The sequence below is a fragment of the Boleophthalmus pectinirostris genome, unplaced genomic scaffold, assembly GCF_026225935.1.
Source record: "Boleophthalmus pectinirostris isolate CB_2022bp ecotype Guang Dong unplaced genomic scaffold, ASM2622593v1 HiC_scaffold_17, whole genome shotgun sequence".
Classification (NCBI taxonomy): domain Eukaryota; kingdom Metazoa; phylum Chordata; class Actinopteri; order Gobiiformes; family Gobiidae; genus Boleophthalmus; species Boleophthalmus pectinirostris.
In genome coordinates, this window is record NW_026571115.1 from 33,933,402 (window position 1) to 33,951,369 (window position 17,968).

Below are 17,968 nucleotides of genomic sequence, written 5' to 3' on the forward strand. Positions count from 1 at the left end.
CTTTCAGCTCAGCTCCCTCTTCACCACAACGGTCCGATACAGCAACCGCATCACTGCCGAAGCTGCTCCTGTCCTCCCCTCACTCGTGAACAAGACCCCGAGATACTTGAATTCCTCCACTTGAGGCAAGGACTCTCCACCCACCTGGAGAGGACAAGACGCATTTCTCTGGTCGAACAACTCACCCTTATGTAACAGATAATACTCCCTACAACTGTACAACAACTCACCCTTATGTAACAGATAATACTCCCTACAACTGTACAACAACTCACCCTTATGTAACAGATAATACTCCCTACAACTGTACAGCAACCCACCCTTCTGTGAGAGATAATACTCCCTACAACTGAATAACAGCTCATTCTTATGTAACAGATAATACTCCCTACAACTGTACAACTCACCCTTATGTAACAGATAATACTCCCTACAACTGTACAACAACTCACCTTTATGTAACAGATAATACTCCCTACAACTGTACAGTAACCCACCCTTCTGTGAGAGATAATACTCCCTACAACTGTATAACAACTCACCCTTATGTAACAGATAATACTCCCTACAACTGTACAGTAACCCACCCTTCTGTGAGAGATAATACTCCCTACAACTGTATAACAACTCACCCTTATGTAACAGATAATACTCCCTACAACTGTACAACTCATCCACATGTAACAGATAATACTCCCTACAACTGTACCACAACTCATGCTTATATAATATAATACGCCCTACAACTGTACAAAAACTCACCCGTATGTAATGGATAATGCTATGAGATTTTATATTTTATTACGTATTTTTCTATTTTATTTTGACTTGTACATTTTCATTTATATAATTATGTCTTATTTGACACCTGTCTCTTTTTTGCTTCTTTTATTTAATTTATTTTTATCATTTATATTTTTTTTTACTCTTTGCTATTATTTGTTATTATTTTGTGAATTTGTGAGCTTCTGTGTCCGAATAATTTCTCCCGTGGATCGATAAAGTCTAAGTAATAACACTAAAAGTCCACAAGATGGCGCTGTTTGCGTGCATCAAACCGCTCAGAGGTGATTCGCGCTAATGTTTCCGGTTCACACAGGTCGCGCACGGCGGAGTGAGAGTTCACAAAATGCTGTTACGAGTGAGTACTGCGCTTTTTATCTTTTATTTCTCACTAAACTCCTGCAGAAAACCCGTGTCCACGTGCTGCTCTCCGGGTTTATCCTGTTAGCGCGTAGCTCGAGTATAAACAGCCCTCAGATCCTTCATGTGGACTGAGCTGTGCGTGCTTTGTCATAGTCAGAACCTGGGACAGAACCTGTACCAGAACCTGTGCCAAAGACGACCAGACGTGCCTATTTACCCGGGACAGTCCCAGTTTTGAGCCCTGTGTCCCCTGTCCCAGCAGATTTATCCAAAACCAATGACCTGTCCCAGTTTTATACAAGAAATGTCCTTGGTGTCCCTAGTTTTGTTTTAAACCAGGACTAAACTAAGACTAAGCCCGGATTACATCAGGTCTAAACCAGGACTAATCAAAATTTAGGACTAATTTGATCCCTGCCAACATTAAAGAGGAGCATAAACTGTCATTTGTTTAGGTAAAATACAGAAAATTTGCTTAAAAACTTAGTCATGAATGGTCTCTGCAGAACAATTTTCTTTAATTTCACACTCGTTTCACAATTTTATTATTAACAAGCACAGAATAACTGGGGATGTCACAGTTTTATACAAGAAATGCCCCTGGTGTCCCTATTTTTCACCAATTTGGTCTAAACCAGGACTAAACTAAGACTAAACCCGGATTACATCAGGTCTAAACCAGGACTAATCAAAATTTAGGACTAATTTGATCCCTGCCAACATTAAAGAGGAGCATAAACTGTCATTTGTTTAGGTAAAATACAGAAAATTTGCTTAAAAACTTAGTCATGATCATGGTCTCTGTATAACAATTTTCCTTAATTTCACACTCGTTTCACAATTTTATTATTAACAAGCACAGAATAACTGGGGATGTCACAGTTTTATACAAGAAATGACCCTGGTGTCCCTATTTTTGACCAATTTGGTCTAAACCAGGACTAAACTAAGACTAAACCCGGATTACATCAGGTCTAAACCAGGACTAATCAAAATTTAGGACTAATTTGATCCCTGCCAACATTAAAGAGGAGCATAAACTGTCATTTGTTTAGGTAAAATACAGAAAATTTGCTTAAAAACTTAGTCATGATCATGGTCTCTGCAGAACAATTTTCTTTAATTTCACACTCGTTTCACAATTTTATTATTAACAAGCACAGAATAACTGGGGATGTCACAGTTTTATACAAGAAATGCCCCTGGTGTCCCTATTTTTGACCAATTTGGTCTAAACCAGGACTAAACTAAGACTAAACCCGGATTACATCAGGTCTAAACCAGGACTAATCAAAATTTAGGACTAATTTGATCCCTGCCAACATTAAAGAGGAGCATAAACTGTCATTTGTTTAGGTAAAATACAGAAAATTTGCTTAAAAACTTAGTCATGAATGGTCTCTGTATAACAATTTTCCTTAATTTCACACTCGTTTCACAATTTTATTATTAACAAGCACAGAATAACTGGGGATGTCACAGTTTTATACAAGAAATGACCCTGGTGTCCCTATTTTTGACCAATTTGGTCTAAACCAGGACTAAACTAAGACTAAACCCGGATTACATCAGGTCTAAACCAGGACTAATCAAAATTTAGGACTAATTTGATCCCTGCCAACATTAAAGAGGAGCATAAACTGTCATTTGTTTAGGTAAAATACAGAAAATTTGCTTAAAAATTTAGTCATGATCATGGTCTCTGTATAACAATTTTCCTTAATTTCACACTCGTTTCACAATTTTATTATTAACAACCACTGAAAACTGCGGATTTTCTAGTTTTACACAAGAAATGTCACTGGTGTGTTTTGTATTTTTGTCCAATTTGACCAAATCCAGGACTAAACTAAGACTAAACCCAGATAACATCAGGTCTAAACCAGGACTAATCAAAATTTTTGACTAATTTGATCCCTATCAACACTAAAGACTAAAGAGGAGCAAAAATTTTAATTTGTTTAGGTAAAATACAAAAAAATCATCTTAAAAAACGACCAAAACACCAAGAAAATGTGACTATACTCGCTTCTGTGTTAGTCATGGATGGTCTCTGCAGAACAATTTTCCTTAATTTCACACTCGTTTCACAATTTTATTATTAACAAGCACAGAATAACTGGGGATGTCACAGTTTTATACAAGAAATGCCCCTGGTGTCCCTATTTTTGAACAATTTGGTCTAAACCAGGACTAAACTAAGACTAAACCCAGATTACATCAGGTCTAAACCAGGACTAATCAAAATTTTGGACTAATTTGATCCCTGCCAACATTAAAGAGGAGCATAAACTGTCATTTGTTTAGGTAAAATACAGAAAATTTGCACAGTTTTATTATTAACAACCACCGAAAAACTGGGGATGTCCAAGAATATACAATATACAATATATAAGGAATATATATAGCACCAGAATCCATACTGCTGTATAGTTACAGTGTACAGTTATATAAATATAAATTTTTCTTCTATAAAGAAGTGTTTTATGGAGCTAAATTATTCCCTGATTGTGGGAAAGATGGACTGGCATGGATATTGTTGTGTTTTAGTTTTAGTTTTTCCTCGAGTGAAGCAGAAAAGAGGGAGCCACTGTCTGTGTGAATGTTCATGTCTGTTAGCAGCTGTAGCTCAGTTGGTAGAGCATTCATCCACTAATCTGAAGATTGTTGTTGTTGTGTTGTTGTTGTTGTTATTGTGTCCTTGAGCAAGACACTTAACACACCTCGCCCCCAGTGTCTGCGTGCACTGTGAGTGAATGGGTGAGTGGTTGCTTGTTGTAAAGCTCTTTGGAGTGCCTTGAAGGTGGAAAAGTGCTATAGAAAAATGTGACAATTTACAATTTACCATCTGTGACATGTTTGTTCCATATGAACCACCTGCACTCTGAGGAGCTCAGTCAGGACTAAACACGGGGAGTCAAGAGGTTCAGATTCATGAAGCTAAAACCTGGAACAGTTTTCTTGAAAATGTGACACAGGCCTCTACTTTGACTCTGTTTAAGGCTCAAAACAGTTGTGTTTAGCTGCTCATATGACTGAAAGGTTTTCATTCTGCACTCTTCTCTCTCATTTAACGTCTTTCTCTCTTTTTAATTTCATGATGATTATTTATGTTTTGATTTGTTTTTGTGATTTAAATGTATTCCTTATTCTGTGAAGCACTTTGAATGACTTTGCGTGCGAATTGTGCTGTTCAAATAAACTTGCCTTGCCTTGTTTGTTTCTCAGAGGTTGCTGCACGTTGGAGGGGTGGTGGTCCGACAGAGCAGGTCCGTCCATCACAGTCCGGTCTGGAGGAGTCCTCTCATCCCCATAGTGGTGGAGCAGACGGTGAGCACAGGATTATAACCATGATGTAGAGATCTAAACAAGGGCATTTGGCTGTCGACTAGGGGTTTGCAAAAATATTGAAATATCAATATAGCGTATAGTTTAATGTCATGATACAGTATCGATATCGTGAGCTGCTGTATCGATATGTCACCAAGAGTATTTTTTGGTATATTTTACTAAATCATTTTGTTACAGTGCTACAGTTTTGTTGTTTGTTTAGTGCAGGAGAGTCAAACTCATTTTGGTCCGGGGGCCGTATCCAAACTACTTTGATCCCAAAGGGGCCGGATCAGAAACATGGCATATAAACCCCAAAAATAACAATAAGTTCAAATATTTGTGCGCAAATCTATTACAGAAATCTTTTTTAATTGATGAACTCTTTCTTTTACAAAATATTATAATATTATGAACAACTTGAAACTTTAAGAAAAATGCAATTTCAACACAAAGTTTTAACATGAACTTGTATGTAAATAGGAATAAGTGCATTTTTCTTGGAAAATTCTGCACTCGGCTCCACTTTTCTCATGTTGGACATTTTTCTGATGAGGGTGTCACGGTCAACAGTCAAAACGATCGTCCTTTAAGAGCGTTTGGAAAGAGACAAGTCTTCATTTGTGCTGCTCTGGTGGGAGGGGCCACGTACAGAGACGCTGGAGACGCTGCTGTGATAAACACCACAGAAAATTAACAAGATTTTAATAGAAAATATAATTAAAATATTTTAGTAGAAAATCAGCCTTTTTCAAATCGATATGTATCGTATTGTGACCTAGGTATTGAGGTGAGTATCGTATCGGCATCTTCTTAATGATACCCAGCCTTACTGTTGACAGAGACACTGCCTTGGGTCAGAGCAGGCGAAATCGTGATAAAAATGTAATTGTGATCTGATCAGTCTGATCATCGCTCCCTCCGTCACGACTCGAGGCAAACCAAACACAGCTGTCCAATCAGATTCATTTATTTCAACTTCTAAAGACTGAGACAGACACAAAGAGAAAATATTAGTAGTTTTATTGAATGAGTTAATTTCGGACACTGGAGGTGGTAGAGGTGAGGCCGAGGAAAGTGAAGGGGACGATGTGACGATGGGAGGATGAGGAGAGTGAAGGAGACGATGAGAGGATGAGGAGAGTGAAGGAGACCATGAGAGGATGAGTGTCCGAGGGGATGCTGGGGAGGAGGTAGGGCACAAACTGAGGTGGGTGAGGTAGACTGGAGTGAAGTCAGGTCTTCGAGCCTGAATTTATGCTCTATTTGAGTGACATGTGAAACAAAGATCTCGTCACTTTGAACAAAATGTAATTTATCTCACCTCAGTTTAGTTCAAAGTTTAGTTTCTTTCTTGATTCATTCATTCTGCAGAAATCTGCCATGTTTTTCAGTCCCCTGTGATTGTTTTTATTTATTTTTTCCTTGTAAGCAGCCATATTTTTTCGGATACGGACAGACCATGCGTGTCCCTGATTGGCTAATCCACCTGTCAATCACACCCCTCTGAACTCTGGGATTCACCGGTGACCAGACTCAGGTCTTCGTAAAGTATTGATGAAGTGTGAATTGTGGATCCCAGGCAATAATAATGCCCTTAGTTTCAAAATGATGCCCTTCAAGTAATGTGACCGACATTTCTTTAGGGTAAAGCTAGAAGTTTCATATCTTTTCTGGATGTTTTTTTTTTTTTCCCATATGTATGTCCAATAGATGATTTTGCATTCACACCTGATCTGTTTTTGTTTGTGCAGGGCCGGGGAGAGCGGGCGTACGACATCTACTCCCGTCTGCTCAGAGAGAGGATCATCTGTGTCATGGGCCCTGTGAGTGTTAGAAGAGCACAGCATGGATCTGTTTGCAGCTTTTCCACTGACTAAATTGCTAAATTATATCCAACACCTTCTGGATCAGACCTGTTTCCATTATCCATCTATAGTACGTATTCGTTTTGAACATCTTTCTTCTCTCTCTTCAGATTGACGACTCTGTAGCCAGTCTGGTGATCGCGCAGCTGCTCTTCCTCCAGTCCGAGAGCAACAACAAACCCATCCACATGTACATCAACAGCCCAGGTAAACACGTCCTTCACTCTGAATCAGACCGGTCCAAACTACGGCCCAGGGGACAGTTCTTATTGGTCGTCAAACCTTCTGAAATGGTTCAATGGATTATTAGCACTTAAAATATGTTTCACGATGTGCCCCTTGATGAGAAAAGTTTGCTGCTGTAAATGATTTGTAAAATAATTCCGCATACTCCCTGTAATGTTCTCATATAACTCTGTTGGAATTGATAGACGCTGCTTAACAATGGCTGCACGTCAGAGGACTTTTATCCAAGTTTTAAAACTGATTTACCTTATACAAGTTTTGAGATACATGGCGCAAGTAGAGCTCATTGCAATTCTGTTACAGCTCTTTGTTGGGCTTTATGACTGGCTGTTTTAAAGCTTATCACAGACAGAAAGCGCCAAGTGACGACTCTTAACTCTTTCCCCCTTGGACATCTACTAGGAACAACCCATGCATGTATGACGAGGGCTGCCCATAGAGCATAACTGCATAAAAGAAAACAGACTTCCACAAGTGATTATAAATGATTTTCACACTCACAAACTTTACTGAAACACAGACATATTTGGTATTTCTAGAAACCTTAGACTCTGAACTCTTTATTTATGGATGTTTAAATGTGATTCAACTCATTTACAGGTGTATAACAGCTCACTGAAAATGAGAGTTTACCTGGTCAGGTGCAAAATCGAAAACAAAAAACTACATTTAGCATCTGATGCATGTTTTGAGTACTATATTCATTAAAGAAAATGTAAAAAAATATATTTGTCAAAGGGTTTAAACAGATTTCTTATCACCAGAAACAGTATAAAAATCGCTTTCTCCAAAGTTATCCATAAAATACGTCCGCTCCTCATTATTTGTAAAACTGCGCGCCGTGTTTCGTGTTGTGTTTTTTCCAAAAGCTACAATCGTCGTAAAAAAAATCTGCGAAAACGCATCCTTGAAGCCTATTGTTCTGCCTAGTATGAGTTGTAGTGGCCCCGACCTATCACAGCCTCTGTTTACATGTGAAAAACCGGAGCCGTTTCTAATGGTCGACAAATCACGTCTTTAGTGACACAGCGGAGGTGTCAAAACACGTCATTAAGGAAACAAGGGCGGGTCAGATGTCGTCTTCATGGGGGAAAGAGTTCATCTGTACAAATGGCACGGAGGACTCCACCAGAGCTTGTGCAAACCTTTGGACTCCTCAGCATGGCTACGACGACTGTAACGGGCTCTTTACCTTCAGATCACACTGCACAATGAATAAAAAGCCCCTGTAGCCTTTATAAACAGGATTTAATCCACACACGTGTCTTCATTTATTTATTTGAAAAGGGACAATGCACATTAATCAACATCAAAACAATGTAAACGTGCCCGAGTTCGCTGATAAGAGCTCATTTGCTTCGGTAGTCCCTTTGCCAGATGTCAAAAAGGCATCCTAAAAGAAAATACACTTAAAAGTTACACATCAAAAATTACAGAAATGTACAATAAGATTACAAAAATACAATAAAAGTTTTAGTGTTCACACGTTTGCGTTTCTAAAAGCCACTTTTTAACATTCTTTTTAAAAGCAGAGAATGAGGGAGATGTTCTGACGGCTTCAGGCACAAAGATCCACTGATGAGACGCTCTGACGAAAGAGAAAACACACTGACCAAATACAGTTTTTCTATGAGGAATAATACAGTCTTCCCTCACTGCTCCTCTGGTCACTCTGCCCTCACTAGATCTGAAATGAACAAAGTGATTTAGCGAAGGGGGGGCCGAGCCATGTTTAATCTTGTACATTAGACGGATATTTTTAAATTTAATAAGATCGTCCCAGGTCATTAATTTGTATTTCTGCAAAATGTGACAATGGTGGTATCTGTAGTGTTTTTTGTCAAGTGTTTTTAGAAGTGATTCAAAGGGTTTTATTGTTGTGAGTGATGTATTAGACCGGCTGATGATACAGTATGTGATATGTGAGAGGATGAGGGCAAAAAAGTAAGATTTTGCTGCCTCAATTGATAATGAGTCTCTGACGTAACGGAAATTAGATAAACTGAATTTTATCTTCTTGCAAACTTTTGGAATATGTGTTTTGAAATTGAGATTTGAGTCTATGTATAATCCAAGATATTTGAATTCTGTGACAACCTGTACTTGTTGTCTTGCGATTAAAATATCTGTTTCATTTTCTTTGTGAACAAGAGAACACGTAAAGTCTCTCTCAGCGCACTCTTCCTCGTGCTTGTTTTCATAACGACCCCGTTCGATCATGTGACTCTCGTGTCCTTCGTGTGTAGCAGTTCTTTCCTAAAAACACAAGCGTGCGGTGTCTCTGTCCTTCATGTGCGTGTGAGACAAAATGTTTCTCTTGTGTGTGTGTCCTGAACGCTCTGGTGCGCCGTCCTCTGAGCATCTGTCCTCCTGCTGTTGTTCAGGTGGAGTGGTGACCGCGGGCCTGGCCATCTACGACACCATGCAGTACATCCTGAACCCCATCTCCACCTGGTGCGTGGGGCAGGCGGCCAGCATGGGCAGCCTGCTGCTGGCCGCGGGCACCCCGGGCATGAGGCACTCCCTGCCCAACGCACGCATCATGGTGCACCAGCCATCAGGGGGCGCCAGGGTAAGATCAAGGTTATTTGGTTGGGGGAATTATAATGCACTACAATTGTAATGCTGTGTAGTGGATCAAACAGAAAGGCAAAGGTATAAAAATAAGTACAAATTTAATAAAGTCAAAAAAGATGTAATTTAACAAAGGCTCAAATTTGGCAAATTATTAACAAAAAAGCCGGGCCCAACTGGGGAAACTCAAAATCAAACTGAACAGAACAAAACGAACCCAACCAGACAAAGGAACAGAGGTGTTTAAATACCTGAGGACCAACTAAAGCTGAACACAAGAGGGAGGAATTCAACTAAACAACGAACTAAACTACAAACTTAATCAAAGTAACAAAAAGGCAAATAATTATACTCCAGAAAATAATAAGTGATAATAAAGTGACCTTAAAGCAAACTAAACAAACTAACTTAATAAAACTAACTGTGGGAGCCTAAACCCAGTTTTGTAGTTTTTTTTCATAACTGAGATAATTATTCTTATTTTGTTTGATTTAATATTTACTTAAAATGCATGATTTTTTGGTATTTTGGTCATTCTTTATGGTTAACATGATTATTTGTTTAAAAAATAATTTGATCTATTTAAATTTTTCTTTCAATTAATTATTGCTCATGTTAATCATAAGTTTACTTAAGTGATGTTTAATGTTTGTATTATTTTGTGTCAATGGCTCCTTATTTAAGACGTGTGCAGGTGCATCATGGGAGGGTGGAGTGGAGCCAAACAGTTTTTTGACCTCCTGTCACCAATACGTAAAAGTTCCCCTTTTTGGTTTGTATTTGTTTGTCCTAATAATGTGAGTCCCCAGTAAAGAGTTTTTAAACTCGCGCTCCGTGGATTCTTTTGTTTTTGAGGTATTTTAAAAGGTGGAACAAGGTGCGCAAAACGTCAACTATGGCTTCACAAATGTTTGGACCTTACACTAACTAAATAGTGCTCCCTCCCCCCTTGTTGAGTCACGATGGTCTCTCCCAAGGGTCCTCCGTCCGGTGCTCATAAAACAAAAAAGTAAATCAGACTTATATGAACTAAAATGTGTTCACTCAAATTAGAATATAAGTCTAAATGAAGGGAATTAAGTTATGTGTATTGTCAGTAACTTAATGTAAATGAAATTAAAGTAAATAATACTGACACTACATGCTGGTTTATTCTTTTAGTTTGAGCAAGGTAAAACAAAACCTACAACACTAAGAAAAAAACTAAACAAAATAAGGATATGTACATGGACATATTTGGAACCTGGTGCTCAAAAGGAGTAGGATGAAGTTTAAAAACGTATACATTATTATTCTTTTTCTTATTATTTTTAAGTACAAAAATATTAGATGTTTGGATATTCCTCTAGACAAGCAAATCAGAAATCATATTGAGCCTCACATGAGTCTCACATTTGCGTTGCTATTTTCACTGCTGAGATCCAGTTGACCTGAATAGTCCCTGCCTAAACCCCAGCACCTGCAGCCGGTCATGAATCCGTGCTAGTGCAGCTCTTATTGTGGCGTCAGAAAGTGTGTTGAAATGTCAGGATTTTGAAGCGTTGTCTGTCCTGCAGAGTGATCGCTTCTGTAACATAAACTTGATCTGTGTTTTTAGGGCCAGGCCACAGACATTGCCATTCAGGCCGAGGAGATCCTAAAACTAAAGAGACAGATCAACAACATCTACGCCAAGCACACGGGGCAGCCTCTGGAGACCATCGGTGAGACACGACGGGGGCTTTGGATGAAAAAGTCTTGATCCTTCTCCTCCTGTGTGGTGTAAATGCAGTGATGTTCGGGTTTGTTTTGCAGAGGGAGTGATGGAGAGGGATCGCTACATGAGCCCGATGGAGGCGCAGGACTTTGGCCTCATAGACAAAGTGCTGGTGCACCCCCCTCAGGCGGGTCAGGACGAGCCAGAGCTGGTACAGAAGGAGCCCCCCCAGACCCCCGCCTCTCCCCCCTCAGAGCCCCCCACAGCAGAGCCGAGCCCGAGCGGAGCCAGCCCCCCCTCCTCGTACAAACCAGAGCCGTGACGCAGCGGCGGCGGACACTTTCTACACAACACTGTTCTGTCTGAGTGTAATAAACTGTACCCCGTGTGGAGATCACACAAACAAACGTGAATGATTCTGATGAACTAGGTCAGCCATGACATGTTTTAGATGATGTTAGTGTCCGAGCCACACTCTCTCCTCTCAAGGAATAGTACCTCTTTATTACAAAAAAAAAAAAAAAGATTTGAAATATTAATTTTATTATAAATAAATGTTTTGGATTAACGGTGTTTTCTTGATGTTGGGACCAGATGTGTCACATGATCTGTACCAAACTCAGACGGACATTCACCTGTCAGTCTAAAGTGAGTTTCCTCCTGGCAGAAGTGACAGGGTGAGTGGTTCACCCTGTCACCCCCACAGGAGGTTCTGTGTCTGGATTCTGTGGGGCCTTTCTGAATGGAGTTTGCATGTTTTGTATCTGGGTGAGTGTCCTCCTGGTGCTACTAACAATTATTTTATCAATAGTGATTAATCTATCAATTATTCCTTCAGCTAATCAATTAGTTGTTTCGATTTGCATAAAACCTGTGAATCTGATTTTGTACATTTGACCCAGAGGAAGCCAAAGTGACGCCGCCTGGTGATGGAGAATATTTACAAAGCGTTTTCATTAAAAACAAATGTCAATGTACATTTCCTGTCATTTTACCTCTTGAGTCATAAAACCTCTTTGTACAAAAATACGGCTGGAGTCTGTAATAGACCAGATACTCAACTAGTTTTAGATTGGAATTATGATTTAAATGGACAAGTGATTAAATTGTCTTGTTTCAGCTTCAAAACCATGAATAAGGCACTTCATTACATCACCATAACATATTTAATAGTAATTTTATTATTAAACCTTCTCTATCACAGAATTATGTAAACTATTGTAAAATGTTGCGACATAGCGATTAACAACTCTGTATTATTGCAATATTTTAATATATTATTCTATTTAACTCAAATGTCAAAATAAAAATGGGATGGAGACCTGGCAGTGGAGTAAGCAGTGTTTTTGCGGTGCTCCGGATCAAGCTCTAATAACCTTGGCATTTGACAGCAAATAGACCCAGCAGAGAAAAGCAGATGAGTACAGAGACACTGGGAGTTCAGAGTGATTTGAAACGATTCGTTTTTTCAGTTTTCGATTTTATGTTTAAATGAAGAATGGAAAAAAACAGAAAACGACCGTTTCCCGTTTATGTGACTTCTGTGACTGTGATGTCGGAGTTTTACACTGCGTACGGACTGAACCAGGACTGATCCAGGTCCGGGACCACACCGGGACAAGAGTGGGACTGAGACCGGGACCAGAGCGGGACCAGAGCGGGACCAGAGCGGGACCAGAGCGGGACCAGAGCGGACTCCGAGCTTTGACTCCAAGCCTCCGCGGGGTCTGAGTCCCAGCTTCGAGTTCCAGCCCTGCCGTGGGCTCTGAGCCTCCGGTCTGGTCCCGGTCTGGTCTCGGTCTCAGTCCCAGTCTGGTCCCGGTCTCGGGGTGCTTTCACACAGACAGTAGTTGGTTCGATCCATTCGAACCAAAAGCTCTTAGTTCGGTTTGTTTTCGTTGGTGTCAGTCGGACTCAGACCAGCACCAAATCAAGACATCAAGAAAGAGGTGGTCTCGGTTCTCTTGAATCTGCACCAAATACCAAATTTTGGTGCGGTTCTTCTGGTGTGACTCGGGTCCAAACCAGAGACAGCAGGTCCAAACGAACTATTCCAACCAGCGGGAGCAGCTCCGGTTCTGGCCGGGCTCAGATGAGCTGGAGCGGGGAGTGATGTTAGGAGCCTCGGCCTGAGATCTGCTTTTCCCGGGGAAGAACCAAATGTGTGGAGGACGAATGGTCAAAACAATATAACCAACCAAACTGGACTCATGCTTCTGTCCGGATGCTTTGCACCGCCTTGGAACCAGCTGCGGTTCTTGAGCGCTGAGGACCGGAGCAGCCCGTCCGAACCTGTGGTCCACAGAACATTCTTTCCCTGCACAGAACCAGCGCGCAGATGATGATATGGAACCGTTCGGACCGCTGGTCCCGGTCTCTGTCCCACTCTGGTCTCGGACCTGGATCAGTCCTGGTTCAGTACGTATGCAGTGTAAAAGTCCGACATCCCAGTCACGGAGACAAATAATGAAGAAAACAGTTGTTTTTCCGTTTTCTTATTTTTGGTTTTATATTGAAAAACGAATGAACGAATGACACAGATTTCAGTGTCTGTGAGGACTCAAAACTCTACAGTTGCCGTTTTTAACAATAAATTGTAGATATTGTACAATAAACTGTTGGCGCTGTTGCTTTATTTCACATTACATAGAGTTTGTTCTCTCAAAATATGCCAAATATCAAATTGGCCAAAATCATCTCAAGTCTATATGAGACTCACACTCGTATGTGCAGATCATTTAGGCCGACAAGCAGCACTGAAGTATTTTCTATTTGCACGATTAAAGAACTGCTGCAATAGTTTTATGTTTAACAGGCAGCTTAGGGATTTTTCACAGAAAATGAAGGTGCTGCATCCAAACATGGATCCTATGATCATAAAACAGCCTGTGTCCTGATAAAGACTTAAAGCTTGAAGTGTTTGTGCTGTTCATAAACTGTGCACGGAAATATTGTTCTTTCTGCTCTGTGTGAAGCACACACTTTATTCTCATGTCTGTGAGACGGGGAGATTCTTTGCACGGAGAAGAAGTGAGGAGCCGGGGGCGCGGAGATTCAGCGCGATGACCGGAGTTTTGCAGGAGTCACGTGGTTCGGAGGAACGTACTCAAGGCGACGCTTTAACTCGAGTGCTACGGGAAACACTGGATAGATACATAGATACCTTGGGATAGTTGTTATGGTGATTCCCGCCAGGTGGGCGTGGTCACGTGAGCACAGATGTATGCTGGGTTCTTTAAAAATGGCGCTCACCTGCACAGGTAAGGGACCTGTCAGCTGATGACGTGGCACCGAGGAGCAGAGCCAACTCGTCTTGTTTGTCGACAGCTTCACTAAAGTCACTCTTGATGTGTCTTCAAACGCTGCTTTATGTCAGAGGAAGCTCCTCTCACGGCCGCGCGACGTTTTTAGCAACAAAGAAACAAAAGGCGGCGTGGAGCCATCGGCGCAGGACCCGCGCAATTCAGAAAAACGCGCCAAAAATGCAGCGCGACCCAAATCGCCATCAGCTCGACAAACAGCACGGAGGAGTCCAGGTGAGTCTTACGAGTCCAGGTGAGTTTTTTTTTTTGTGGATACGGAAACATTATTGCAATACTTACGTACTGTTCGGTTGTAAATGTTTGATGAATGAAGCTGCTGCTGGTGCATATTTTATTCCGCGTTCTGATTCACGTTTCTGCAATGTGCAAAGTGAATTGAAATAAATAAAGAGATGATGTGATGAGTTTCAAATGATCATGATGCTTTCGTTGAAAGGAAATTTATTTCACTCTGTGGATGTGTTTTAAATGATGGTTCATTGAAAAAGCTGGATTTTAAAGGGAAACATGAAGGTGCGGCCTTGTGTCCTGAAACTGTCTGGTAAAAGGAAACTTACAGAAAGACCTTTTTTGAAAACAAATGCAAAAGGTTTTGTCAGTAAAATGAAGGAAACTATGCCATAAACGAAACTCATGAAACAAAAGCAAAACTTGTCTCAAATAAAATCTCTCGGTATTTTGATGTGTGAAAATGTCATTTATCACAAAGGGTGAAACCGTGTTTTTCAAAGGTTTAAACATGTACACCAAGGTTGGGTCAATGAACTGGAACACAATGACTCAGAATTATATGAAATGAATGATACATTTGTGGGAATTAAATGATCACTTTCCAAACTTGAATGATATAAGGACGGTACAGGACCTGCCATAAAATACTCAAACATGCGAATTTAAACAAGTGCAATACAAAAAGTGGAAAGTGTCATCAAAGGTTTCAAATGGGATGAAAACCTACTTGGAAAATAAAAATCTCTCACCTATCCTGGAAATATAAAACCGTATGCAAATGCTTCCAACTGTACAATGGTCATGGTGTAACCCTCAAATCCTAAAACATCTATTCTTTCTTTTTTTTATTTACCTGGTGTCCTCTCAAAACAAGATCTGAATGCTGAGGATTTTAACGGCTCAGATTTGGGCCTAAACTGGTTCAAATGTGTCAGATTCTACACACACGTTGATGGAGACTGTCTGGTCTCTCATGGGTTGATCTGGTCTAAATGTGGACTGCATTTTAATGTTTAATTTCCACAGGTGGCACTTGGTTTTGGGCCCTTGTATTGCGTTTCGTGCGGGTTTGGGGTGACTGGTAATAGTAAAATTGAAACAAGTGCATAATTAACCAAAATAGTCATGCACTCAGAGCACCTTGCTGGAAGAGTTTACCTGAACTGTGTTTTGGGTTGAACGTCCATCAGCTTTCCCCCAAAAACCCAAAGGTGAATATAAAACTGTTTTGTTGAAATACACTAGTATTTTGTAATTTTGTTTCTAACATTTCCTTTGTGTTTGCAGGTTTGGGTGGTGTCCTCTAACCCTTCTACAGGTGTCAGTTTATTATTATTATCATTGTTAAATAGTCCATAGTTAATCTAAGCTAAATCTACTTCATGTCTTGCAACTGTGAGACATGAAAATCATCTGCGGCAATTGTAGCAGATGTTAGTTTATTTTGTGAAAACAGCTAAAGTTAAACATGTCTGCCATATGTTACTGACTAACCCTGGAGTTTTCAGGTTTTAGGTTTGTGTCTAACCCTTTTACAGCAGCTCTGTGAGATCTACTACTGCTATAGAAGCTAAAGAGTGTTTCTGACCAGTGAAAAATGAACCTTTGCCTCCATCTGAAGTTAAAAAGGACCCAAGAACTAAGAAGAAGTTTGGAAAATCGTATATCAGAGGCTCTGCTCCAAAATATGGACTGAATGAAAGAACTGATGCAGAGCACCTTCCTGGAAGAGTTTACCTAAACTCTGTTTTGGGTTGGGTTGGGTTGGGCTTCAGTCAGCTTTCCACCAAAGACCCAAAGGTGAGTTTAAAGCTGTTTTGTTGAACTACACTAGTATTTTATAATTTTGTTTCTAACATTTCCTTTGTGTTTGCAGGTTTGGGTGGTGTCCTCTAACCCTTCTACAGGTGTCAGTTTATTATTATTATCATTGTTAAATAGTTCATAGTTAATCTAAGCTAAATGTACTTCATGTCTTGCAACTGTGAGACATGAAAATCATCTGCAACAACTGTAGCAGATGTTAGTTTATTTTATTTGAAAACAGCTAAAGCTAAAACATGTCTGCCGTATGTTACTGACTAACCCTCTAGTTTTCAGGTTGGAGAAACCCACATCGTTTTAAAACCTGATCATTTGGAATAATCTTAAAGTACAGTGTATTAATAATCTTAAGGTACAGTATATTTTCGTAGGGAATTTTTGAGGGAAATTCTCCCTCTACATTTGACCCATTCATCATCAACACAGTGCTGCTGGGGCAGCCTGTCAGGAGCAGTGAGCTGCTGCCGTACACCTGTGCAGATTCTGCACACAAAGGAACCTTCTTGCTGTGAGTGAGTGCTCAGCCACTCATCTTGACTTGAGTTTTGGTCCAAGGGTTGAGGCCCTTGTGTTCTGTCACTTTTTTGAGGTCTGACTGTAATAGTTCTGACCCTTTGACCTTGGGTTTGTGACCCACATAATCTTACAGGATCTTTCCGTGCTGCAGGTTTCACTGGTTTTATTGGTCTGTTCATGCAGACTTTAACTCAGGTAGGTGACATTTCTTTGTGAATCATCTCAAAACAAGACCTGAATATGCTGAGGATTTTATGTTACAGGCTTTAGTTTTGGGCCTAAACTGGTCCAAAAGTGGGTTATATTCTAAACGTTGGCTCACTTTTATGGAGACTGCTGGTCTCTCTTGGTCTTATCTGGTCTAAATGTGGAGTGGGCCAGATTAATTGTTTACATCATAATTTCCACAGGTTGCACTTGGGTTGGGCCCTTGTGTGTTTTTGGTGTGTGCCTCGACTGGTCTAAATATGGGCCAGATTTAAACATGTTATGGTTGGGAGAAACTGATATTACTTATTGTAAACTAACCCTTCTGCAGTTTCATTTGGAGTTAAAAAGGTCTGAAAACAGACTTGATCTTTGGGTTGTGTGTATGTTTTATATTTGGTTTGGTCTGAACTGGTCTAAACATGGGCCAGATTTGGACTGGTTTACAGAGTCTGATGGCTCTGGTCCTAACCCTGACACTAAACTGAAAGTCTTGTAATCGTGTCCTAATCAAACTCTTCCACAGGTTTGCACAGGATCTGTTTGTTTGAAATACGTTGACATTTCTGTTTAATCATTGTTTTAACTTTACAGGTTTTAAAGGTTAAATCTCTTTAATTTTGCCATTGTGTTTGTTGTAAAATAGTTTTGGGCTTGTCTTGTGAAATGACAGTTCTAACCCTAACTCTTCTGACTCTTCTCATTGCAGCTCTAAACTGTTTTACTAAACTTTTAAACTAGTCTTTACAGGTCCAAAGGCTGCTGCTGTTTACTGTGAGTATGTCTGCACGCACGTACTAACACACTAACTCTGTACGAACACGGGCGGTGGGTTAATCCAGCCACAGGGGGCGCTGTGTGTGTCCCTCTGTGCCAGTCCCCAGCCTGGATAAATGGAGAGGGTTGCTTCGGCGTAAAACCTGCCTCTTTTAGCCCGATCTTAAAGGGTGTATGGCAACTTTTTCTATTTACTTGTACTTGGTTTGGTGATATTCACTTGTGGTGAA

At 40.3% G+C, this 17,968-nt stretch overlaps 1 protein-coding gene across 1 annotated transcript; it reads left to right on the forward strand.

The window, feature by feature from the left end:
* The first annotated feature begins 1,038 nt into the window (after window positions 1-1,038).
* Window positions 1,039-11,887, forward strand: clpp (caseinolytic mitochondrial matrix peptidase proteolytic subunit). The gene is made up of 7 exons (XM_020927388.2): window positions 1,039-1,141; window positions 4,375-4,476; window positions 6,231-6,302; window positions 6,455-6,551; window positions 8,975-9,162; window positions 10,762-10,867; window positions 10,959-11,887. The coding sequence occupies exons 1-7, from the start codon at window positions 1,130-1,132 to the stop codon at window positions 11,180-11,182; spliced, it is 801 nt and encodes a 266-aa protein (XP_020783047.2). The 5' UTR covers window positions 1,039-1,129; the 3' UTR covers window positions 11,183-11,887.
* Window positions 11,888-17,968: the final 6,081 nt, after the last annotated feature.